Source organism: Seriola lalandi, unplaced genomic scaffold (genome assembly GCF_002814215.2).
Source record: "Seriola lalandi dorsalis isolate HSWRI2012SDOR001 ecotype SW California unplaced genomic scaffold, Sedor1 jcf7180002054333, whole genome shotgun sequence".
NCBI lineage: Eukaryota > Metazoa > Chordata > Actinopteri > Carangiformes > Carangidae > Seriola > Seriola lalandi.
In genome coordinates, this window is record NW_019524886.1 from 152,423 (window position 1) to 179,571 (window position 27,149).

At 40.0% G+C, this 27,149-nt stretch overlaps 2 protein-coding genes across 5 annotated transcripts; one reads left to right on the plus strand and one right to left on the minus strand.

Annotated features, from left to right (window-relative positions):
- The first annotated feature begins 523 nt into the window (after positions 1–523).
- slc24a6a (solute carrier family 24 member 6a) lies at positions 524–13,853 on the plus strand. 2 transcript variants are annotated; one of them, XM_023407382.2, is made up of 17 exons: positions 524–1,108; positions 1,414–1,512; positions 3,694–3,770; positions 3,891–3,965; positions 4,911–4,995; positions 5,939–6,042; positions 6,256–6,330; positions 6,548–6,573; positions 6,701–6,754; positions 6,867–7,021; positions 7,345–7,514; positions 8,663–8,927; positions 10,505–10,671; positions 10,810–10,924; positions 11,713–11,825; positions 12,584–12,649; positions 12,948–13,853. In XM_023407382.2, exons 1-17 carry the CDS (start codon positions 1,000–1,002, stop codon positions 13,056–13,058), a joined length of 1,866 nt encoding a protein of 621 aa, XP_023263150.1. In that variant the 5' UTR covers positions 524–999; the 3' UTR covers positions 13,059–13,853. The 2 variants fall into 2 exon arrangements, with proteins under 2 accessions (XP_023263150.1, XP_023263151.1); XM_023407383.1 differs by having other exon boundaries at positions 6,867–7,003.
- A 2,709-nt stretch (positions 13,854–16,562) lies between these two features.
- Positions 16,563–26,440, minus strand: LOC111655842 (zinc finger protein ubi-d4-like). Of its 3 annotated transcripts, none has more exons than XM_023407380.2 (11): positions 26,389–26,440; positions 24,473–24,633; positions 24,001–24,108; positions 23,561–23,754; positions 23,013–23,105; positions 22,449–22,533; positions 21,818–21,952; positions 21,040–21,171; positions 20,654–20,766; positions 19,773–19,854; positions 16,563–18,324 (listed from the first exon to the last, which is right to left on the minus strand). In XM_023407380.2, exons 1-11 carry the CDS (start codon positions 26,418–26,420, stop codon positions 18,239–18,241), a joined length of 1,221 nt encoding a protein of 406 aa, XP_023263148.1. In that variant the 5' UTR covers positions 26,421–26,440; the 3' UTR covers positions 16,563–18,238. The 3 variants fall into 3 exon arrangements, with proteins under 3 accessions (XP_023263148.1, XP_023263147.1, XP_023263149.1); XM_023407379.2 differs by having other exon boundaries at positions 23,561–23,757; XM_023407381.2 differs by lacking the exon at positions 21,818–21,952 and having other exon boundaries at positions 23,561–23,757.
- Positions 26,441–27,149: the final 709 nt, after the last annotated feature.

Consider the following 27,149-nt stretch of genomic DNA (forward strand, 5'->3'; position numbering starts at 1 on the left):
CAACCCAGGACAATTATCAAATAGGGATACAATTGTTTTTCTAAGAAACTGTTAATTAAAAAAGAAAATCTGTCCTTGCCACTACAGTAATGACTTGCATCAAAGTCACTGAGTCTTTTATAAATTACTTATTGAACTAATATATAAATTATAATTTATTTCAAATAAACAGGGTGCTTTTTTACATACTGATATGGAAACATCTAGTTTAGACACAACTGTGGAAAAGTGGTGAGTGATTGATGGTTGGAAATACTTTGAGATAAATACTTTTCACTAAAGGCAACAGAAAAACCATGAAAAATTCTGGGAAAGGCTTAGAGTTGCCAGCTGCCAGAAAGTCCAGTATTCATGTTTTTTAAAACAACAGATTTTATTGTGAGGAAGAGGTTAGGTCCCCAGCTTTATTAGAAAGTTAATAATGTCGCTGTTGAACTACATGCATTAGTCAAAGTGAGTCCATACTACTCCCATGCCTCCCTTTGCTGCCAGGCTCTCTCCATTCGCCCCACCCAGCTGAAGACGCTCCCTGGTGGTCTTGTCTGTGACTCCAGGAAAACACCCCCTCGCAGACAGAGAGAAAATCATAAACCAGGGATCAGATTTAGGGCTGGAGCGGTGTGTGGACTGGTGGCATTATTGGGCATTATTGTGTAGGTGCTGACTGATATTCGTTGTCTGTACATATCTGCCGGAGCTGAAGCTTGGGGGCGCGGATGCTTGCGTTCGTTGGTGCTGACTGACTGACTGACTGACTGACTGACTGACTGGTGCTGAGATGCTGATGACAGGCCGAGTCTCTTTTACGTCCTCCTGTGTCGTGGATGGAGACCAAAGCCAGAACAGCTGAAAGACAATAAATCAGGAAACGAGAGCAACAGGCTGGTTTGCTCTAGTCAGTAAACAAGGGAAAGGACTGGCTGTGCGAGGAGGAGCGACAGCGGCGGCAGTGGCGACATGTTCTGAGCGGAGAGGCGGTGAGCTGCGGGGGCTGGCGGCATGAAGGCGCCGAGGAGACCGAGGCAGACGCGGCTCCTCCCGCGTGTCTGCTTATGTGGAGTCGGTCTGCTCGCAGCCGCCTTGATCTTTCACCTCAATGATGTGACAGGTACGTCTCTAGAAAAAGAAAAAACATATAACTTATGATTTTATTTCATCCTTTATCTGTGTTGTTTATAACTATGCAAATTATCATTACATTATTTAGATGATAGATTGCGGTAATAATACACCTATTAATGGGTAATTATAACCTCGAAAGAGCATTTTAGCGGCACAGTAGAAAAAGGCAATACCATAAAGTTGGGTAAGCGTTATGCTCAACTTACAGTATTTCACAAACACACTGATATACAGTATAATAATAACATTCTTATCATTAGTATCTATTTATTTTTCAATTCCTCTTTTCAGGCTCCCATCGACCCACTGTGGATCGTGACATCGTCTTATCCAAGAGAGAGCTCATCCAGCAAAAAGAAGACAACCAGACTGACAGTATTTCTAGATCTGGTGAGACATGATTTACCATGTGGTAATACGTGCGCATGATACAAGGGAGAGAGAATTTTTTCCGTTTTATCCCCACAAAACAGAAAAATAGACATTTTTTAACCTACAGCAACATAGATTTAAGTTTGGGTTTCGATATTCATGCAGTAATGGATGTAAAGTCACTGCGATGATCTTGGTAACACCCCAGTGTGTAGTGTGTGTGTGTGCAGTGTGTATGTGCGCGTGTGTGCGTGCTTTGTGTGCAAAGGCAGTGTGAGTGTGCGGTCCCATCTCCATTAATGTGTTTAATCCAAGTCTATCTCCTCCATTCATCGATCAGCCTCTCCAGTTTACCTCATCCTTCATTTGTTCCAACTGCACATCTAGATGTTTAAACACAGTTAGGTCTTTGAGGGGCCCAGTTGCTAGGAAACTGAATTGTGAATTTGTGGTTGGATGATGTGTGCATCTGAAGCTGTTCAAAGTGCCCTGTCCTAATGACCTGCTGATTAGTAGCCTCTCATCAGCAGCTCTCTCATCGCTTGTGTGGGCTTGGATCTGTTGGGCTGTTTGAAAGAGAGAGACGGTGACTGCATCTTAAAGTCTGATACTGAGATGAAGAGAGTTTGTAGCCAATTACAGAGAGTATATGGAGCTACATATATTGAGCTAGAAAAAGCTTACTGCCACTGGGAAATACAAGGCCTCAAACACTGCTGTTGATGAAATGATGCTGTTTAATCAGGGTGTCCAAACAACATCATGTGACAGGTTGTCACAATATCACGCCATATCTCTGTCTCCATCCCTACATATGATGCGTGTTAACTGCACAGCTAACACTGCAACTGTTAACTGCAACTGCACAATGTTGCCTCTGTGCAGGATGTTATCCAATTTTGTCACACTTGTTTCACTCTGTTGTTTGTGACCTTGATCTTCAGTGGAGGTTTTATAAGTCCTGACTCACAACTAAAGAAAATCTCTTAGGGAAAATCACTTGAAAGGCAGCTTGTAACAAAAGAGTATTTTTGTGTTAGTTTTTTGTTTGTTTGTTTTTTATGGCGCAGTGAGTTGTGTCATTTGTCTGAGCTTACTGTATGTACAGTTGGAAAGAGAGTGCTTGTGATGCATTACCAAAGTGTAGATGGCACGAGGGATAGTGTTCAGTCATAAGAGGAGTGCTTTACAAGAAAATGGGCGAAAAACTCAATTACAATGCAACTGAACTGGCTTAGTCACATGACTGTGACACACACACAAACACAAGTGAATGAAGGTCAATGGTGAGCAGCAAATAACAAATATGCTGATTATTTTTCTCCCCTTATCGACCAAAAAAAAGACGATCAAAAATATCCTAAAGCCAAAGGTGATATCATCAAATTGCTTGTTTTGTTTGACCAACACTCCAAGGCCCAAATATATTCAGTTTACAGTCACATGAATATCTTCTGACAAAGAACAGCAAGCAAACTTATACATTGGCACTTTTCAAAACAGTTACAAGGTGCTTTAAACAGAAAGAGGACGACAAAAGAGGAATAAGTACATAAAATCCACAAACTAAATGGAACAGAAAAAGCTGTTATAAGTTCCTCAATTGAGATTCCTCAGAGAGCTTAAAGGGTACAACAACAAGTGCAGTTTTAAGTACCATAAGTGTTTAAAAACTTTTGAATGAAACTGGAATTTGGATTATTTTCATTATGAATTAATTTAACCTTCAACTAATTGATTAATCAATTTATGATTTCAAGATAATGTCAAAATCAATCCTAAAAGTGACATGGAGCCAGTAGTGACAAAGAGAAACAGCAGCAAATCCTCACTACTAAATCATAGTGAGTTGTTTTGCTATTCCTTTGCTATTTTGCACTTATATTAGCTGATTGGCATCAGCTTTTTCATTCGTAATAACTGGTTCAATCACAGTGGTGTGACTAGTAACAGCCAATCATATTCATGCAAGTGTATAAGGGTCACTTCCTTGACTCAAGTGCCTCTGACTGAACTGAGTAGCTTGACGGTTTATGATTAATTAATTTGAGGGACAAAGTGCTAATTAGTTATCTGTCAATCAGGAAACTGACTAATTGTTTCAGCTGTAGCTCAGGGTCTGCTGTCTGTTGCTTTAATTATTTAAAATCTCCTAATTTCATCCATCAACAAGTTATCCTCTGTCCATCTCTTCTTCAGCTATCAATGAGTTCCCTGAAGATATCTTTACTCTGGAGCAGAGGAGGCAGGGAGCAGTACTCCTTCATGTTCTGTGTGTGAGTATCAGTTCGGCTGGCAGGAAGGCCAGAAGTTGAAATGAGAGACGCTACATTTTGTTGCATTATAGCTCAAAGACTAACTCACTTGACCGATTTAGTGTCTGCTGTATTTTACAGGCTATCTACATGTTTCATGCGCTGGCCATCGTGTGTGATGTTTACTTTGTGCCATCACTGGAAAAAGTATCAGAGGTATGAACAAAAGATATATGTGCCATGGTTGAAAAAAAAAAGATCCATCCATCCATTTTATGCTGCTTATCTGGAGTCGGGTCATGATGTCAACAGGTTAAGCAGGGTAGTCCAGATGTACCTCTCCCCAACAATGTTTTCCAGCTCATCCTGGGGGATCCCGAGGTGTTCCTAGGCCAGATGAGATGAGTCTCTCTAGTATAGGACTCTCCAAGTCTGCAAAACACATGAAGATTGTATGGGTAAAATCCCATGACCCTTCCAGTAACCATGCAAAGGGGCAGCTGTGGCTCAGGAGGTAGAGCGAGTCGTCCCTGGCTCCTCCAGTCCACATGTCGAAGTGTCCTTGGGCAAGATACTGAACTCCAAATGTACTGGTGATGTACCATCAGTGTGTATGTGTGTATTAGAGAAATGCTATGTACTTTCACATGGAGGCTGAGCAGCACAATCTCTGGTCTCCCTTTTTAAATATGGAAACCAACGCCTCAGTCTACCAGTCAACAGACAATGTCCCTGACCTCCATGTGACACTTAAAAGGCTTGTCAGTCAAGACAGCACAACAATATCCAACATGGCTCCAGGAGGAGGCCACGGTTTCCCTGGTCGAGCAAGGTGACACATCTCTGACAAAAAATGCCCATCAGGGTTGCATGAATCCACCTAACAGCTGGGCACCATAGTTTTAGCATCACTCAAAAGAAGTAAACTGTGCATTTGTTTGATATTATTTTCAGTTGTGGATTAATTCACATTTAGCACCTTATGTGCAGTGTGTCGTATTGACTCATATTAAACTACAGGGCCCATGTTTATCATAATAAATTCACATGTCAGTCAGTGCAATAGTGTTTGGATATACAGTGATATTTGTTTGCAATATGAAAAATATATAATATCACCAGCCCTACTCTTTAATCTGTTTAAACTTCTCTGTCCTCTAGAACCTTCAGCTCAGTCAGGATGTTGCTGGGGCAACCTTCATGGCAGCTGGGAGCTCCGCCCCTGAGCTTTTCACCTCTTTGATTGGTCAGTAATGCTTGTCTAGTCAATTACTCACCCCAATGTGTCAGCCCAATGATTGCTCCATCATTATTCCTTACCTGCAATCATATGCATCTTCACCTGATGAGGACTCAGAAAAGTCAAGTGTACATAGGCAGAAGCACTGATTGGCCCTTTTCAAGCATTAGACATAAACAAAGACAACAAGGAGAGCATGTTTCATGTTGCTTTATGGTTTGTCAGCTTAAATATAAATTACTTTGTAGCCCAGATACTTCAGCAAGCTTTCATTTTTTTTCTGTTTTTTTACAAAGCCATTAGGGTTTCAGTAAATGTAGACTTAGATGAAACAAATGATTTTGAGTAGAAAACAACAATGAATCAATAAGACAAAAGTTGTCAGTTGTCTTAAAGACTTCTAAAGAAGTCTTGTTGTTCACAGCATGTTGTTCACAGTATTTCAAAATAGAAATGAAACAGAGAAAGAAACCCTCGCACACATTTTGTAAATCTGAGAAATTAAACAATATAGGAGATTTATTCTAGATACAGTAAAAAAGCTTCTACCTTACCAAGCGGACACATCTCTAGTGCCCCTTGATCGAGGATATAAGATGTAGTCTATTAAAATGGTGATGTTTCTGGAAACATCACCATTGTCTTTCTCTGATTTATAAGAATGAAAACTTTGTGTCTAAATCCATGTGGCTTAAGGATATTTACACTATATCGCCACTAGAATAATCTATTTTACTAGTGTTGGGGTGACTTTAGGCAGGATAAAACACATCTACCCAGCCCCTGTGGTTATGAACCAAAAATGCAATATTTCTGGTCAGAGTGGAGAGCTATTGTGTCTTAACTTTGTTCACTTAGTTTGTATTGGACAAAGATACAATCCATCATTCATTGAACGCTGTGACATTGTTTTTATGATTTATTGTTCTTTACCTTTCTGTGTTTTTAGGGGTGTTTATCACAAAAGGAGATGTGGGTGTGGGAACTATTGTGGGATCCGCTGTCTTTAACATCCTGGTCATCATCGGCATCTGTGGCATCTTCTCCGGACAGGTACATACACTGTGTTCAAATCAGGAACTAAAACGAGCACTCACCTGACCTTTTCCAAATCACTAAATAGAAACTTATCAGTTATCAATATAGATAAATATTAGTGAAGGCTTTTCCTTTTTTTTCTGACAACCAAAAACAATCAAACTTTTTGGCCCACAATGTCCTTGATCAAACCAATATAAATGTACTATGTGTGTTCATTCTCTCCAGCCCATCACCCTGAGCTGGTGGCCTGTTTTTCGTGATGCTGTTTTCTACATCTTGTCCATACTGGTGCTTATTCTGGTGAGAAATCCTCCTCTGGTCAAACTAAAGATAGATAGATAGATAGATAGATAGATAGATAGATAGATAGATAGATAGATAGATAGATAGAAAGAGTGAGACGGAGAAAGATATATATATATATTGTTCATTATCTAATCAATATTTTATGTTCCTTTGATTAGACATGTAAAAAGTTTTTGAGTTGTAATTAAAGTATTTTTCATTTTATTTGCAGGTCATCTATGATGAAAAAGTCCTGTGGTAAGACTTTAATGAAACTTTATGACTCAGTAGCCTCTGCTGTTTGAATATCAGATTAGATCAGATAGCTGATTTTCATTGAGATGAATGTGGTATTTATGAATCAGTGTTTGTGTTCATGTCTCAGGTGGGAGACCATCATCCTGATCTCTATGTATGGAATCTACATAATCATTATGAAGTGAGTCTCTTTCTCTTCCTCTCACAGTTGCATCCTGTTGGTATCAAGCCACCACACCCTCTACACACACTAAAGCCACAATATCTTTGTGTGTGTGTTGTCGTTTGTACAGGTTCAACAGATCTCTGTGCAGCCTGGTAGAGAGACACTGCAGCAGGGCAGGTCAGCCGTGTCTGAGCAGTCTGCGACGGACAACTGCTGTCGGAAACGTCGGAGACTGTGACAACGACATGGTGCCGCTGAAGCCAGGTGCAGGAGCTCGTGTTTGTACGTGCGCATGTGTGCATCGAAAACATCAGAAAGTTCCCTCAGTCTCTGAGCTGCGTTCAACAGACCTAATGACACAGTTTAGGCTGCCAGTCAAACCCATTTCTGCTCCTCTGTGGATTCAACAGGCTGACAAAGAACTAGATCACTTTGATGGACAAGTTTTTTTTCTCCATTTCTCCATTTTATGTCTCTCTGTTCTCTGTGTCTTTCTCCTCCTTTCTCAAACTTTGTCTTTTACTACCTGTGTCTTATGAAACTATCCTCTCCTTTCTGCTTTTATGTCTGGGTAATATTCATCCATCTCCTCTCACTTTCCCCAGACTCAAGCGTGGTGGCCGGTCAGGACTCAGGGGTGGTGATGGTGGATGAGCTGCTACACCTGCACCCCCACCAGCTCTCTTTCTCTGAGGCAAGCCTCCGCCTTCTCATCACCCCGCATTTCCCCCCCTTCACCCGCCTGCGCATGGCAGGACGCATGGTCATCAATGAGGTACACTGCAAGCGTTCACACCCTTCACATAACGCCAAGTTCCCCTGTTTTTTTCGGCTAGTTTTGGATGGTATTTAAATGTGCATGTGCAGCATTTTAAACATCAGTATGTTACTGTCAAATTGATACTGACATCTTATGATAATATAATATAATAACTTTGTTTCTCTGGTGCATTTAAACCGGCATACCTCCAACTAAAGGTAAATTTGTTCACACTGAGAGTAAAATTTGTCTTCGTCTTGTCATTTCTATGCAGAATGGGGTGAGAAACATTTGTTACTGGTCACAAATTGAACCTGAAAAGTGCCATCCTACCAGTGTGATACACCCCAATCATGTCTGATTCTAACCAACATTAAGCGGATCAGACAGTTTCTTTGTTAATGTCATAAAATTAAATCTGCTATCAGTTACATTCATTCAGTCATAATAGGCTGCCAGCTCAGGATTCAGTGCCATAGCAATCCCTGGCCCTTATGTTACTCTACATTATAAAAGCCCTCCAGTGAGTTTCACACAGTGAAGTTTACAGATTTTAAATTTGTGAAATGAGAGCACTGGTTTAGGATCAGTATTCAACATCGGCAGATATCCTAAATTGAGGTCTTGGAAGAGAAAAACATTGGAGCGGTGCATCTCAAGTAGATAGACTGAAAGCTAGGGAGATATGTACTGGCATATCAAACACCATCCTGTTAGTTGTTGTTGGATGGACACCATGTAATAAGCCGACAAAGAAACAAACACAGACACATACACACTGCTGCCTAATGCATAATATTATCCTAGACACAAAAGCAGAAAAGAACTCAATCTCCAAATCTGCTTCCTCACTCCCTCGGCTCTCCTGCATGTGTGCTTGCCATTTCCAGTGCCAAATTAAATCGCAACTGCCAGTGCTGCCCCTGCTCTGTGCCATGCCCCTTGATCAATGCTTCCAAATCCCCTCCAGTGAATGTGAGGACATGCCTGGCTGCATAATCACTCCTCCTGCCAGTTCTCATATTGTTATCCACAGTCAGATGAAGTCTATTCCATAAGCTAGCCGCAGTGTTTCTCATGTCACTTTGTTTTCTTCTTTTTTTTTTTTTCATTTTTCCTCTGTCTTTTCTCGGACTTCACCCCACTCCCCTCCCCACCCACAGAGGCAGAGGCTGATTCGGGCTCGGGTTGGCCCAGAGGAGGGGGGAGCTTCGGGGGAGGAGGGTTTGGGTGCTAGCGGGTCGTGGGGGAGGGAGAATGGGACGGTGGCTGAGGGAGACAGGCAGATGCTGGAGGGAGAGACGGAGAGGGGTAAAGAGATGGGGGGGGAGACAGGTGGGGGAGCACAGCCTAAAGAAGACGAGGAAGAGGAGGAAGAGCAAGAGGAAGGAGAGGAGAACACTCCATTCAAACCCTTCATTCTGCCAGGTGAGTGGATAATGAAAGCAGACACTCACTTGTCTCACTTGTCTATCATTTTATTAGTTGAATTAAATCTCTGAGCCCACTGAAGTAATGTTTTTCTGACCTCAGTTAACCTGAATCTCAGTTAAATTATTATTTTCATTGCTTCATTTCTCAAAAACAACTAGCAACCAAACAGCTACACCACAGAACTTCCCAAACTTATGCTGATGATATGACAACTATTGGCCAACTTCATAAAAAGATGCCCTCTTAAGAGGCCAGTATATTCCATCTGATCCGTTTGTCAGATGATCAGATCAGAGCATCGTAGACCCCCCCCCCCCCCCACATGCCTTTCAAATGTCTTATAAGGCGTGGGGGTCCGATCATTATCTGTAGCTTTTCAAAAAATCTGCAATCTGGCATTCACAACCTCTCCAGGACATGACTGTCCATCTGTGCATAGGTAAGAAAAGAGCCAAAGTTTTAACTTCTCTCTCTAGATCCTCCTTTTTCTTTCTCTACGCGTCTATTTCTATCACAATGAAGTGCAACACGATGAATGTCTCCCAGGAGAGAATATCTAAAAATATGCACCATTGTCCCTGTATTTCTAGCACTATCGCATCTCTAGTTTTGAGTATACCCCAACCCTTGTTTTGATTCAGTAGTTTCAGCAACCATGGAACAAAAGCAACTAAACTACAAGTTTAGTTTTACAAGTTTTTTGCCCATTCCTGTTTCCACTGCATCTGAAGAACAATGAAGGTAAGGCAAATTAGGCCACAGACAGATGCTGAGGTGATGTAATGAATGACTCTGCTATGACAGGGACATTTTTGGCACCCGGATCTAAATTTAGTCTTGGTCAAAATGCATATAAAGATCTTGAGTTTCCCACTAGGCTCTGGCTCCCCTGGGAAAGTTCCTTGTGGTGGAAATGTCCTATTGGATAGACAAGTACACTAGGCAGACAAATGTGACTCTTGATACAAAATTGCTTGAAAAATAGACCAATGGGTAAAATAAGTAGTACGTTTCCTCCAATAGATACATCTGTGTTGGAGGAACATGTTGCTTCCCATTTTAGTCATATCAATGCAAAAGCACAAAGATTGGGAGAGGATCAGGAAAAAGTAGATCAGCATAAACACAAGTCATTTTCACAAGAAAAATGTTCTGTCAATAAAGATGTTTTCTTATGGCTGTTTTAACAAAACAAACTACTGCCACACTCTTTCATGTGTCAAATACCTACATAAAGCTAAAACATCTCTCAGCTTGTAACTGACACCTCTGGACCAGTAGCAACAAGTAAGTCGTCATAACTCACACTAACGTGTGTCTCCAAAAAATTGTCTTTGGAAAAGAACCATGAAAGATTGACTCCTGCTTCACCCAATGTCAATGTTTTTCAGAATAATAGATGGCTTTACAGTTAATGGAGCTAATTAGAGAGGGACGACAGCAAGCTTCAGACACATCCAGGCTGTGCCATGTGAATAATTTATTAGTTTAGATGAATCTGTAATGATCCCTGTGGGGAAACTTGTATGTGCATGTGTGTGTGTTTGTGTGTCTTTTCATCACGTTCTCAGATGGCTGGTGTGTGCGTCTGAAGTGGCTGCTCTCCTGGCCTGTGAGTGTCCTGCTTCACTGCACCATCCCCGACTGTAACCTGCCGCGGTGGGAGCGATGGTACCTGCTGACCTTCCTGTCCTCCACACTCTGGATAGCCCTCTTCTCCTACCTCATGGTCTGGATGGTACGAAGCGCACGGACACAGGAGCACTTGGACACACACACACACACACACACACACACACACACACACACACACACACACACTCACACACACACACACATACATACATACATAAACAACCTCTTTCCTTCTGTCCAGGTGACCATAATCAGCTACACACTTGGAATCCCAGAAGTCATCATGGGCATCACCTTTCTGGCAGCCGGCACGAGTGTCCCTGACTGTATGGCTAGCCTCATCGTTGCCCGACAAGGTGTGTGTGTGTGTGTTTGTGTGTACAATCTTGATTAAAACCATTTGCTGACTTTGGTTATTTGCCTATTTTGGTTTGCTATGTATCTAAATCAGAATATTGACCACAAAGAATCTCAAAAATAATATAATCTCAACTCATCAGCAAGTTGAAAGCTCTGGAAGAAGCTGGTAAGTAGACCTTGAGTTAAGATTGTTTTGTCAAACTCATTTGAAATACTTTTGTATGACACTAGGGCTTTTATTTGATTTAATGTAAGTAACTTGGAAAAAGCAGAAACAAAAATGATCTCTCTGCCAAAAACATTTCATAACATACAGTGTTTACACAACAATAGTCTCTGGTCATTATTCCTCAAATTTAGTTTTCCAAATGACATCTGAATGGAAATTAAGCATGTGGGGTGTTTTCTACATCACAACACCTTTTATCAATTCCCTTTTGCTTGAGTTTCACAAAAAAAAAATTAACATCCTTCCATTACTCTGTATCTAAGCATGAAGATTAAAAAAAATGACAGTACGTTCTCTCCCATAATTACACTATGAATTTCATAGATTAAAACGAAAAGAAAATAACTTAAGCTTAATTACAAGGCAGTGTTTACAAAGTGTTTCACAAGAAAACGACAGGACAGACTAAATCAGTCATGATTCATGATCCTTTGTAGCTATGTGTGGAATGAGTCATGGAAAATGAGAATGTGAACATATGCAAAAACTCATCTGAAAGCTTACATATTTTCACATGATTCCACTTTGTGTTTCTTCGTATGTCAAATGTTGCAGGGATGGGTGACATGGCCGTGTCCAACACCATTGGCAGTAATATCTTTGATGTGCTGCTGGGCCTGGGCTTCCCCTGGGCGCTGAGGACTCTCATAGTCAGCTATGGATCAGTGGTAACACCAACTGTTCTCTCTACCTAAAATCTTAAACAGCTGACAAGATCCACGATCCTGAAAATATAGAGATATCCTGCACATGTTCAGGGTTAGGAACCTTTTAAGACTATAACATGAACTGTTTTGGTGAGGCATCCAGTGACCTAGTGGTTAAGATTCAAATCATATGCTGAGATTGTTTTGTCAGCTGCTGTTTCCATGGTGTCGCTTCATCCTGTACATTTATAGAGTCAACATGTTTTGAATGGTTGGCTGGTGAACATAGTGGAGCCTTTAACCACAAAAGAGCCAGATATTTCCCTCAGGAGTTGGTAGAGACCAAAAACAGAACTAAAAGAGAGGGAATACTGGACTTAGATTCATCACAAGGGCACAAACAGCTCCAAATGAGTAATGTTACTGGATGTGTAAATAAGCAACAGTTTGCTAACAGGCTCACCATATCAATTTAAAAGATGATGACATGTGTTCCCAACTTGGTCTTGCCTCAAAGGGGAAAAAAATATCAGTTATAGCAGTTTTATGAATGTTACTGTAAAACATTGTAAAAATGTTAAATCTAAATATTGTTCAGCATTTCAAAGAAGAAATGAGGCCACATCTTTCTGTGTTAGAAGCATATGTGAATGTAGTCGGTGGCCAAAATAAAGTAAATTACTGCATTTAAGTATAAAACAACACCTGGAATAAACTGAATGAATATTGTAAGATGGAACTGATCACTAAAATGATGATGATGTTTTCTGTGTTTTCAGGTGACAATCAACAGCAAAGGCCTGGTGTACTCAGTCATTCTGCTGTTGGCCTCAGTCGCACTTACTGTGAGTTGATCTCTGTTCAACACCGGAACTGTCCTGTGTTGTTAAAATTAGATTAATCTAATTGTTTCTTAGTTGGTGGCATGATTACACAAAGTCTAAACCAACATCAGCTGCCTGTTTTTCATAATCTATGGCCTGAGAGCGCTGGATTCTGTTTTTAGACCCAGAGAAATAGTTTTTTCCTATTTGAGATTATATTTAGGGCAGTGCAACAGGAAATTGAGTTTGACTTGTATTCATTTTGGCTGCAGCTGTGAGAACAGAACCTCTCTCTCTTTTTCGGTCTGTCTCTCCTCAGGTGCTTTGTGTCCATCTGAACCGCTGGAGGTTGGACCGCAGGCTGGGACTCAGTCTCATGCTGCTCTACGCCATCTTCCTCCTCTGCTCCGTCGGATTTGAGCGGCTGTAAAGGACACACACACACACACACACACACACACACACACACACACACACAAAAGGACACACCTGTATGGTCAAACGCCCAGATTTAAAGAAGTGGTCGAACTTGTTTTCCACCCTCACTGCTGCCATTATTAATTATACGTGTGGGCAGACGAATTTTCATTTCATTTCACGGTGGCTGTACATGTTTGAGCAGTGTTAATGCAACACCGACTGCCTGAAAGCAACATTGTTTACCTTTGATAAACGAGTATTTTACATAGTTTTGTACCGAACACTTCCAGCCCAGATTTTATGAAATCAAACCCAACTGATAATGCACTGTCTCACAACAAATTTATAAAGTATTGAATTTGTATTCTGAAACCAAGAATATTATATAAGGAATCCCAAAGTGTGTTAGTTTACCTGTTATTACTTTATGACTGCCATAAGTAACCTCAATGACCAGATGATTATACATGTAAGTTTATATAGTTGATTCTAAGTCTGTGCAGTTACTTTATGTAAAGTTTAATGTCAGGATTTCATTACGCCTTTGTGTCTGTAGCTGTAAATGGCATCGCATGGCTGATCATCACGCTCCGGATAATTGCACTAAGCCACTGTTGTCTTGGCCTTGTTCATAACGTATCTCCCATCCCCACCTCCCTTTCCTAAAAGATTCTCAGCACAGAGGTCATGTTTTGTTGCTGGAACAAATGCGACTGTATGCTACAAGGTGTTTTTGAATGTCTGTGTTTGGAGAAAGTCCTTGAGTGTATGTTTGTTGAGTGCAATAAAACACTTTGTTCTGTGAGGTTTCTCTTCTGCTTTTAACAAGCCACAGATAAATGCTCATTCAAACTGCTGCTGAAAATTAATGAACCTATGTTTTGAATTTTCTTTTACTTAAAGTTAACAAATGTGACAAGAATTGGAGCAAAGTCATAATCAAGTAGTCTAAATTTCAACATTTTCCCAATAGAGTTTGGCTGAGTTTTGCGAATGGGGGAGGATGCAAAATTTGTCATTTATTAAATCATCCAAATAAAGAAGAAAAAAACATGCAGGACTTAAAAAATAACACTTACTGCCATCTTCAATCAACTGACACGAAACTTGCTGCAAGCGCTTACAAACATGCACTTTACATAATGACATCATGTTTCCATGGCAAGTCTGGGCATTGAATTAACATTTATGTTTAATATTATACAAAAAATAAACAGTGGAGGCCAATAGTGCAATAGTGGAACACAAGTAACACAAGAATAAGTTGGAGCAGAGTCTGTTGACCTGCATCACTTCAGCACCAGAGACAGCTCTTCAGTGCTCAGCTGACTGTTTGAAGGGAGCTGTCCATGTTCTGAACACAGATCACTGCCAGTTTAAGCAGCCAGCCCACTGATTTAAATGATGATCAGCTGGAACAAGAGAGCCAAGCAGAATCCGCAGGCCTGTTACAGCTCACACTGGATCTTTTGTGGCCCAGGAATAGTGCAGACTTGTTTTCCTCTGTTTTCTATATGCTTTGCGCTTGCATTTTCTAACTTCCTATCGGCTACTTTTCCAAAGAAAGCTATTTTTACCGTCTATACCAGGGTAAACGAAAACGTCTATAGTGGATTCGCTGAACTTGACGAAAGTTTACTTCTGGGACTTGGGACACGGAAAAGAGTCCCATTGGCAAACGACAACATAAAGGCAAACCCTACAAAATCGGTGAGCTGCTCGGACTGTGAACGACTGATTGAGAGGATAACTGAGCTCCAGAAGAAGATTGAAACGCTCTATCACATACATGAGAGGACTTAATTGACACTCTCCCCTGGATATGTCCTAATGCCAATAGACTATAGCTGCGGAGGCTCCCAGACCAGCCTTCCCTGATGCCTCATACTGGCACCGCACCGGAGCTAGACCGAAAGCATCAACTCCAGCCAGGACCTTGGTCTGACGTCGTCCGCGACAGAGGGAAATCCAGCAGGACATCAAATAGGAGAGCACCATCGCTCACTCCACCACCTGGACTCTCATTACACAACAGGCACGATCCTCTGAACAATATTAACAAGGCTGAAATTAATAACACCAGCATCAAGGATAAACAAAACCCAAGAAATAACCCGAAATCAATGCTAAGGAGTAACGTGGCCAATCATGTTGAACCCCGCTTATAAGCTTAAAGAAAACTCAAGAAAAAGCCCCCAAAACCACTGCTAGGCCGAGGGCCAGAAGACATGCTGTGAACTTCACACCTGAGCCAGACACTAATTTTGAATGGGGACTCAATAACTAAGCATGTATAAATGGCAAAGACTAAAAATCTAACCACGACTGACACATCTGTCAGTGATCTGTTACCTAGCTATCATCTCCACACACCTAAGCAATATGAACATTGTTATCCACACTGGATCCTTTGACAAGACTGGCTGAAAACTGGCTCTACTACTGGAAAAAACTTTGTGAATCTCAGCTGCAACACGTTCACATTTCTGGTCCAATTCCAACTCTTGGGAAAGGAATTGAATCCTTCAGCAGACTTACTTGGCCTTAATACATGTCTGGCATCAGACTTGCCTCAACCATGGGATAAAGTTTATTACAATTGCAATATCTTCTGGATCTGTAAAGGACGCTTTAAACCAGACAGTGTTCATCCAAACATCACTGGATCCAGACTACTAAGTGCCAACCTACGTCATGCCCTTGGGATGCTATACACAAACAAGAACGTCTGGATAAGCGCGAAGGACAGCGCACACAGGCAGACAACCTACCTCATTTTAGATCAGGGCTTTTAACAATGTTTTATGTTCATTTTATGTCTTTTCTTTTCATGTTAAGCACTTGGTGCATGTCTTTTTTTTTTTTTGTAAAGCACTTTGTACTACATTTCTTGTATGAAAGGTGCTATACAAATGAAGTTTATTATTATTATTATTATTATTATTATTAATTATTATTATACCAGTAAATCTTCTGCAGTGTCCCAAATCCACACTAATTGTACTTTGTAGTGTATGTAATATCTACTTCTAAACAATCAACTTACTTGACCCTTTTGTCTAAACAGGATATTGGTCCATTGGTCCATGTGTGTTAACATGTCAATCCAAACGATTTTGGATTAACATCTGTAAATTAAACTACAGAGAAATCAAATTTTTTTCAAAAGATTTAATGCTTTTTGTTTGTTTTCCTAACTTCTCTCTGAACATTTTACAGCTATAAGTAGCTCCTCCATTTCTTGATGCGATTTTGTCACTTTTCCAGTATGAATACACCATATACTCAAAGCTTGCATTAAATGAGTATGAAGTATGGAATTGGGGTTTTGTGGTTTACATGCGCCAACAATAAAGACTAAAGGGACACAAGTCAACAACACAACGTATTTAAAGCAGGACACCGTAACCATGCACAGCAGATCAAAACATATATCAACATATATTACATGTTCTTTAAATTTCTCTTTAAATATGCTAGTAAATATGTATTTAAAGCAAAAACAGTGGACACGTAATTCAAAGTGATTTTTATTTCAGTCAGGCTAAATTGGCTTCAATACCAAATAAATGTAAAAATAAAAATAGTACAACAAAGTACATCATTTTACAAATACTCATAATGGAGGTCTGACATATCAGAATAATCAAATAAATTCAAACATGTCACAGTCATAACAAAAATAGAAAAAGTCAATACAGTACATAGAATGCATTAGGAGCTATATACTTTAAGTGTTTGCTATACGATAGACTTTACAAAATTCTACTAGAAAAAACTCCCAATACCAATGGATTATCAGGTAATATAAAATGTAAAAAAAAAAAAAAAAAAAAAAAAAAAAAATACAAACAATACAACAAAAAAAACAAAAAACAAACAAAATAAAAACACTTGTGATGTGAGTGTGTGTGCATTCATACAGGTGCAGTCTGCATGCAAATCTGCCTCAGTGTGACAAATGATAAAAGCAGCTACGGTCTGTCAATGATTCTGTCATTGGTTTGACAGCAGCTGTTTACAATCACTTGAGAAGGACGATGCCACTGCCAAACGGTTTCTAAAAAGCTACCACAAAAACATCTTTGAGAAACGGATGCACCTTTATGGTTACTAGTTTGGACTTAGAGTAGACTAAAATATGGAGCTGCTATCAGTTTCCCCAATAACAACAGTATTATCTGACACAGGTTTTTCAAAATAAGAGAATGTTAGTTCTGTCTGATGGAGAAATATCACTTAAAATTACATTATACTAAAAGTGTTCATCTCATGAGCCCAACCTACAGTACATGCTCAGTTATATAGTGTTTGATTAAAAGTAACTAATCTATCTCGTAACAGAATCAGTGATGAAAAGTTAGTTTTGGTGCAACCCTAAAGTAGCAAGGCCAAAGATTTGTGCTAACAGCTTAACAAGTCAAAGCCATAGTCTTTGTCCTACTGATTTGAAATGAAACACGATACTTTGAGTGATTATGATAAGCTCTGTGGGTCACTGTTGTGTATTTCATACTATGATGGACCTTGGCACTGACTGGCTTCCCTCAGGGAAACCTCTTCAAAAGATAATTGATGCAATGGATCAGACAAAAGTACACAGACAAATGCCACTACAAATGTCCACTAGAACAATAACAATAATAATAATGATAATAATAATAATAATAATAATAATATTCTTAGACCATATACCTGGTGAAGTTTTCTTTTTCCCACATTCAGGGAGTAAAAATAGATAATTTGGCAGAAAAAAAAAAAGACTGTGTTGTCTCGACAGTCCACACTGTGTCTTTGAGTGTGACAGGGTGCAGATAATTAGCGTGTGATGCTAATCCGTTTGCTCCTGGAAGCTGCCATGGAGACAGCAGTTACTATGGTTACTGCATGCTCTCTGTATCTAGTGTGTGTTGTGTAACAGTGTAATGTGTATGTGTTTGACAGCAAGCCTCAGAGACTTTGCAGGCAGGTTGGTAGTGATGGTTTGATCCCCATGTTGACTGATGTGAGGTCTGTTTTGGTTTGAGTCCCCCCATTGTCGCTGTAGATATGAAGACTTCTAAAGCTGATCTGCAATCCGGCTCAGCTACATCCGGACAGAGCCTGGAGCTCCGAACTGAGAGGAGGTCTGACGTTTTTGATCGGGGTTTGGGTCCCGGTGCTGAGGGGGTGCAACTTGCTGATGTGATGTCACTCGGGGGCAGAGCTCTGGTTCTGCTGGTATATGGAGGCTTTGTCCTTCAGTAGAGCCAGGCACAGGTGGCAGCTCCAGCTCCCTGGAAAACATACAAGCACAGTGAGACGAGAATCAAGAACCGCAGATGTAGAAATACATCAAGCACCACTGTGATCAATTTAGAGAAGAATATGTATTATAGTTTGTTGTCTGTTGTTTAACCCTAGCCCTAAACATCACAGCAAAAAACACACCACCTAATTTAGGGAATATAAATGGACTGTCCAATCATTAAAAGTCTCCTAAACCCCAATGTTCCTCCAACATTTATACCTTTAGAAACAAGTGGCAACCTTCTGGGCTGAAAAATGAAGCCAACACCAAATGCCAAAAACTGCAGTTCCTCGAATGGCCACTTGAGGCTGACTGCAAAAGCAAGTCAATCCCCATAAACACCCATTTTAAAATGCCCAACTTTACAGCAGAAAGAGCTGAGAGATGTGTACAGCCTGGTACAAAAAGAAGGTTTTGGTCTAATTGTTCATTTTGAGATGAGTGAAATTCTAGAATTATTTTTATGTTAGCACTAATTAGCATTGCTGAACAATAACCAGTAACAGTAATATAATTTAAGCAATCCTAAAGTCATTTATAAAGCAAAAATAAGTCTCAAATTCTAACTCTAAAATGTGCCTCCAAAATATTGTACATTAAAAATTTTAGGTTCTGGGCAAACAAGACATCACCTGGGACCTTGTGACATGTTTTAGTTTATATGTTTTAGTTTATAGATTAAACGTTCAGAAAAAATGAATCAATGAAAATCATGATTAGGTGCAGCCCTGAATAACTGTGTGCAGGGGTCTGACTGAAGACTTCAGATTTTCAGAAATTTTAATTTGTACATATTTTAAGATCATGTCTATTGTTTATTGAGGAGCATCTATCACTATCTCTAAAAATACAATTGCTACTTAATTTTAGCTTTAAATCTAACTTTCTTTCTCTACAACTATAAAAGTTACATGTAGTATATTTATTAATGTTTAACTATAAATGTTCACAACTTGGCTTGGAACTCCCTCCTTCAAATTAAGTAATTATCATGTTTACTATATTTTGGTCATTATGTATCAGTATTGCTGTTTTTAAGTGGAGAACTAAGCAAAAAAACAAAACAAAAAAAACATAGTGATCTTTTTAAAATTTCTTTTTTCAAAAGCCACGATCCCTTGCTTAAAATTTAAAACATCAACTAAGGCTCTGTTTCCTTACTGCAGTATCAAAACCAAATGTTTTAACATTGTAGCTGTTGCTTGGGAAACTACCCGTGCACAGTGGGGCTCTAAAGGATGCATTTATGTGGTAAAGGTTATGCAGTGCTGTGAAGATTTCTGAGAGCTCTCTCTAGGAGTAAAGCTCAGACCCAAGGCATTGGGTGATGAAGTTGACCTTGGATATAATGGGTGGAGGTCAATGTCATGGGACCGGCCTTTAACCCTGCAACGAGCATATACAAGAACATGCACGTGTTCATTGTCAGCTTACCCTCAGGCGGTTCAGTCATGGGAGGGGTTAAACAGTACATGTGGTAGCCTCGATCACAGTCATCACAGAACAGCAGCTGGTCCTATGAAAAAACAAAGTCAACAAGTTCAGTCTACTGATTAGAGGAGAAAACCGACCATGAATTTTGCACCAACCATCACCTGAAAACTCAGGCTGATAGGTGCAGTGCAAGTGACATTTACCATAATGGTTCAATCGGTTCATTTTATTCTTAAGTGTACACATTTCATTTTCACCTCAATTCAAATATATTTGAATGGGCTGTTTCTTTGGTGCGAGACGTTCTGGGTATAGTTTTATGAAGGTAAGGAGGAGGTAATCCAATATCCAGGGAAGAAGATCTTATAATGGGATATGTGATAGAGTAAGTGTTAGGGCAATATTTGGCATATCCAATTAGGCTCATGTTTTTGTGTTATTGGTTTCTTTGTATATCTATATTTGTGCATCATGTATATTGATTTTTGATGTTGACGATATTGTTATCTTCATGTCCTTGATTTGGGGGGGGGAGGAGGACAAGAAAAGCTGGGGAGAGAGAGAGAGGGGATGACATGCAGCAAAGGGCCCGGGTTCGAGTCTCTTGAGTCCACCTCAGCAAGGACTGAGCCCAAACGGCACACGCTCCACCAGGTGAGCCACCGGGGCACCCAGTTTTGATATTTTTAAAGCTTTGGACCACATGACACATGTAAACAGGGCAACAGAGAGATCTTTTTAACAATAACAATGTTTTCTTCAGGTTAGCTGGGCTAAAATTATTTTTGTTTAACTTAAATTTCCATAGAAGCAGCCTGTCACCACTACAACATGAATTTTTTGGGAAACACATCTGTTGGGAATATTGCAAAAGGACTCACATCATTCTCCGAGGTGCCGCAAACGTTGCAACACTTGCACTCAATGCACTGCCAGCGGTAGGTTTTCACTGCTGCCATCATCACAGGTGTGAACTGCAGGCATGTCGGGTGGCCTGCAGGAAGGAGAGAGCACAAGAATAACATCTGTAACAAGCGCAGCAGATCTGTCAAGCAGTTGAAACAATGTGCATGGAGCTGCAGTGAGAGTGATATTCAGTAACAAAGAGTCTAGACTTTCCAAAGCTGAAATGACAACAAAAAAGGGGTAAGAATTGCTCAACTAGTGTGTTTATCTGGAATGCTTACATTCCAGTAACCCAAGCCAATGTTACCGCAGATAGCCTTGTTAATGATAGTTAATGATAAGAGACATTAAAAGTTCATACCTGAGCGTCCACAGTCTGAGCAGGATACCAGCTCCTCTGATTGGCCAGTCTTCTGGTTTAAGGTGGAGTCTCCCAGACAGAAGTCACAGTAATCGTTGGGCAGCGCCAGCCCATTAGGACCCTTCTTAGTAGCTGAGCAGGAAAGTGAGTGAAGAAACCTTTCAGTGCACACTAGAACTATCATTTTAAACTATCAACGAAGACCAGTTAAATATCCATCTGTCTTTTTCCAGATGAACATGTCAAAACTGGAGAGTCGCTGTTTAATTGTATTATAATAAAGTTTACAAATCAAATATTTCAAATTTTAAAGTACAAACCTGTTCATGTCTGCCAACAACACCCCCATTTATCAGTAACTGGCTGATGATGCATTGAATCATGATCCAAACTAATGAATGACTGACAACTGACAAAACACACTTGTTGAATGTATTTGCTAACACGGTGTCGCGTGCACAAAAGAAAACAATGCGATGGATATGTTGGGGTAAAAAAAAAAAAGAAAAAAAAAAGAAGAAAAAAAAAGATGGATGATATGCTGAAAAAAATGCCAGGAATCCTGACTGTGCAAGCATGTTTCAGTCAGGAGTATGGACTCTAATCCCTGAGTTGGGATTCAAAATCAGTATGAAAATCAAAAAATGAAAAGAGTGGGGGGGAAAAAAGAATGAGAGAGAGACTTCCCTTGAGCAAACACACACATGCTACATGGCATGCAACCAAACCTCCCTCCCCTCTCTCTCCGCCCCTCTCTCAGTACTAGAGAGTGACTCACTCTTCTGTTCCTCAGGCTGGCGAGGAGTGGGTGGTGCCTCGATCTCTTCGCGGTCCTCGCCCTCCTCCTCGGCCAGGTGAGAGTGTGTATAGTGGTAGCTCAGGCCAGGACGGTTCTTGTAGCGCTTCCCACAGACTGACACACACACACACGGTCATACAAAAGTGTTATAGTAAAGGCGGCTAATTCTAAGTACCGTCCAAAAAGGCCCAAGATGGAACCACAAAACTGTGCCGTTCATCACCCCAAACCGGATTTTTTAAATAATTTAAAAAAAAAAAATTATTTTCACAAATGTTCAGACTTATATCAAACTCATATAGCGGAGGTGAGCATTTGCACAGTGAGCTACGGCCAGCAGGAAGTTACAGAGCACACACGGAGCAGCATCTCAGAAAAAATAAAAAATAAAAAAATAAAAAAATAAAAATTTTAAAAACAAAAAAACGCATCCAGTCGGGCAACTTTTTCAATTTTTTATGTCGTGAATTTAGTTCCAGATGGGGTCTTTAAGATCATACCATGCATGGCAGAAGGCTCGTTTTTGTCTTTCAGGGGGAAAAGCAAAAGCCTCACTTGCTGACATGCATGACACACACACATGGGCATTACAAAGGAAGCTTCTACTCACTGTCGCAGGCGTAAGGTTTGTCCCTCTCCTCCAGCGCTGCAGCTGCAGCCTCCGTTTTCTTCTTACCATTCTTGTCACTGCGACCCTGCAGAACCCATTAAACAGTTGACACAGACAGTGCTACTGAAACAATTCACCTTTTCATTTTTGTGTAACACTTAAAATTCAACAAAGAACATTAGATATGAACCAAGTACAGAAAGGCTATGATGAGGATGTCGATCAAATACACAGGTACAGTCTTTTTATCATCTGCATTTTATTTTTTTGATTAATTGTTTGTTGTGATTTGATCAGAAAACAAGGTGATGTCATTAAATGTCTTGTTTATGTCTGTAAGACCAAGAAAAATAGCAAATTATTGCATCTGAAAACCTGGACTCACCAAACATTTGGCATTTTTGCTTGAAAAATGACATGTTTTCTGTGAACATGTGAACAGACAAGAAATTTGGTTCCTACACTGAAACTAACCATTGTTGTATTTTCACTCCTCCACACACAAACACACACACTGATCCTCTGGGATCCCTTAGGGCCTGCAGAATAAGACACGGCACACACCTTGGACTTGCTTTTGCCTCGCCTCTTGGGTGTCTCGTCTTCAAAGTCTTCATCGTCCAGGTCATCCAAGTAGTCATCATGGTCCAGGACTCTCTGCAGTGAAACTGTCTAGATTAGGTCACATTGTACTGAATGTATGAACACTTCCTTACTTTTGAGCCAGCATTTAGAGTTTGACACAAGGATAGATTTGAGGAAGACGTCAGCCATGCTACGGGTTCCTCTGTCGATGACCGACTTCAAAATGGAGAAATCAGGGAGGTTTAAGAACAAGGCTATCATTATGTTGCAGTGGAATAGACAGTATGCTGAAATTAAAACACTGGGGTAAAAACTTCTGCAAGCAGTCATTTTAAAAATAAAAATCTCAAACTGAAGCTGCATCATTAAAGCAAACAATCATTAAACAACCTAAACCTGTTAATATGCAGTATCCTGTATTCTAGTATCAATTCACCACACAAAAAGGACCTGCGTCATTAAATTAAATACTTTTAGAATGACTGATGAAAAAAAAACAAAACGGTCCGGCCAGCTTTGAGTCTGACCTTGCGGATGCGCCCAGAGGACGTGTGAGTGGCCGTCGACGTGGCAGGAGGTTCCACAGTGGCTGTGTCATCCTCAGGGTTGCGGAGGTCCGACGCACCGCTCCTCCTGTCGAGGGGCTCCCCTTTCAGCAGGGCCTCCAGACTGCTGCCATCCACCGCCCCCAAAGCATCACGCTTCAGACCAAGCTCCAAATCTGCTGCACACACCAAGCACAACAGTAATGCATGCACAGACATGACATGAACACAGAAAAAGACATCCAAACATAACAAATTAATTATCACAACACAGGCTCCTATTCACAAATGTTCAATATAAACAGATACTTACTAAATACTGAATATTTACAAAATTTTACTGGTTAAGTCAACCAGCATGAATGACACCCAGCCCTTTGACTGTTTTTGTGGTGGAAGAGTTATTCTATCAGATATCATACCGGCTTTGAGAGGGGGGAAAGCCAACCGGGGGTCCTCAGGGGGATGAGAACGCCGTTTCTTCCTCCAGCGACGGGCTGGGTAAGTGTACAGCTGCCCTGGAGCTACGCCTAATGTGACACAGAACAGTACAAATGGAAAAAAAGACAAAAAAAAAAAACAGGTGAACTGAGTCTTGGTGTGATCTGTGGCACATATAACTCTGAAAATAATGGCTCTTTCTGTGGTTTGTATGGTGTGCCTTCTCTATAGATGGTATGCTACAAATTACAGTCGTGTAATTATATTAACTATTTTTCCAATATTGATCTACATTACAATGAGTACAAAAGTTTTTTTTTTTAAATCACATAAAAAAAAAATTTCCCTCACTTCTTTTGTAAAATGATAACATGGTTTGACTATATCATCATGATATAGCTGAACTGAAAGTCAATTTAATGATCATGTTGAATTATCATTCTAATTCTATACCTGCGCTCCGGTGTCTCTTCTCCATCCAGATGTAACAGTTGGACTGGGCTACCCCAGTCTGAGAGTCCAGGAAAGGCATGAGGATGCTGCGCTCAGCACAAAGACGAGCATTGTAACTATGACACTGCTCCATGGCATCTCTGTAATATTGCTCTCCCAGCCTGAAATGTGTAAGTTGGACACTGACAGGTCAAATAACACATATTGGGACAGACTGTTAATAATCATTGCTGGATAAATGCTGTTAATTAAACAGAGGTAAAATGAGAAACACTGAGTCAAACTTTGCTGAGCCATTTACGTTATGAATATACATAGTATCTCTAAATGTATATGCATCCATACACTTATGTAATCAATTCTCTCTTGCCACACTTTTTACTCTTAACATGGTTTTCCAACAGATAATATTACCAGGGCGATTATTTTTACTATCCATTAATCTATTATGTGCCAAAACTTGTGAAAAATGTCCATCCCAAATTCCCAATGTGACTTCTTTAAATGTGATGTATTGTCTGGTTACCAGTCCAAATCGTACTGACTTTAAACAATCAACTGGTTATCAAAATAGTTGACCTATTTTTCTGTTAATCAAATAGTCATTGCAGCTCTAAATACTGCATATACAAAGATAACAATCCCTTAAAATTTGAGTGCCAATGTTCAATCTTGACCTTGTGAAAAGTACTTTGATACATTACTAGCCACTTACTGGCTTTCAACTCCCTTAAGACCATCGTCTTCATGAAGAAGAACATGAAAATTATTTTATCAAAATCCTTTCCATTTGGTTTTTAAAGAACTGGGACCAATGTATGCACTAAGAGAAACATTTTTCTGTCATACTTCCCCCTTTTACTTCAAAAATGCTTTTACCTATGAAATATTTCTACACCAATTTCTTCTTATTTATCTGCAATAAGCTAATATCAACCTGATCAATTTACCAGTTAGAGTCTATCAACATGTGTGTGCACACCAGAGTTACAAGACAAAGGACACATTCACAATAAGACAATTTTTTTTACATTAAAAACACACATTTTCTTGAATGGTTATGTGGTTGGTAGAGCAACACTATCCTGCAATAATCAACACTACACTAACAATGTGATCACACCAACTGGTGTTTGTAGAAGTGCACCACAAAGGAGCAATGTAATCACTGAAGATGGCTCTACTGGACAACCTACTGATACTTTGCTTGCATAATGCAGTTTGCATACACTGTATTTCACAATTCTCACTTCCAGCAAATTATGTTTTTTTTTTTAAACATAATCCGAATATGGCAGCCATCTTCGGTGCAACGTTAATTAAAATGAATAAAGACTATGGCACACGATTGAGTGTCTTTCCTCAAAAATACACTATCTATTTTCGTCTTCACTCTCGAACCAGTTTGTCGCATTAGTCATTGTACTGTTCACAGACTGTTCAATCTCTTTATTCAATATCAGGATACTTCATTATATCACCTAACACTAACAGTACCGACGGAGGGATGCCAGAACAAAAGGTTGATTGTTAGCAAGCTCCTCGCCACAACAAAGCGCCCGCCAAGCTGACAGCTTACTGGAAAATTAACTCTCCTTCATCTGACTAGCAACAGTTAGGTGATACGATGTGTGGCGCCACCTTAAACACACCCCTGACTGTCTAAGTTATAGATGAGCTGTAGTTAAAACACATCTCCACAATGGATTCGGCTCATTTATATTGTCCCACAGCTAACAGGCTAACCTTAGCTCAGTGGATAACGTTATTCTCTTGGGACAGTTATTGTATTCAGCATTGAGGATACGATGTTTATAGCCTTATGCATTCAGCAATAACATGATGTTTGATCTATCATATATTCACCTCTGCATGGCTGCTCGTTTTACTCTTACAATAAATAAAGGTAAACTTACACTTTCACAACACTGTCGACGGCCGCCGCCATATTTGCTTATTGCGGTTGTGTGAAGTGACGTCAGTGACCGTTACTGCCTCCCTCGGTGAAAACGTGCAGTGCACAGTTTCTGTTGCACGACACTGCTGGAGCGGTGCGCCACACCACACACTGCGGCCTTTTTTAACATGATGGGACTAATATATATATATATATATATATATATATATATATATGTGTGTGTGTGTGTGTGTGTGTGTGTCGCGTGTGCCTTTTTTTGGGATATTGTGTGACACTACTGTATCAACATAGATACATCTTTAAGCACTGTAATATGCCAGAAAGGTGTTTGTGCTTGAATATTTTGAAGAGTAATTAAAAATAAAACAGAATGAATGGGGTTGTATGCTTCTGCCAACCAGCCAAGTTGCAGGAAATATGGTCACAATCTCCTCTCCTTGAGTTACAGCATTGAATAACAGCCAGAGATTTTGTTTTCAGAACAATATGATATCACAGTGAAGTTGACCATTTGGATATAAAATGTAATTTTATCCTCATAGACATTTGAGTTAAATTGTGTCATAATCTGAGTATGAATTTGTGACTTATGGCCAAAAACATGTTCTGTGAAGTCACAGTGACCTTGACCTTTGACCTCTGACCATCAAAATCTAATCAGTTCATCCTTGAGTCCAAGTGAATGTTTTCGCCAAATTCAAAGAAGTTCCCTCAAGGCATTACTAAGTATGTACATACAGACAGACAGACAACCTAAAA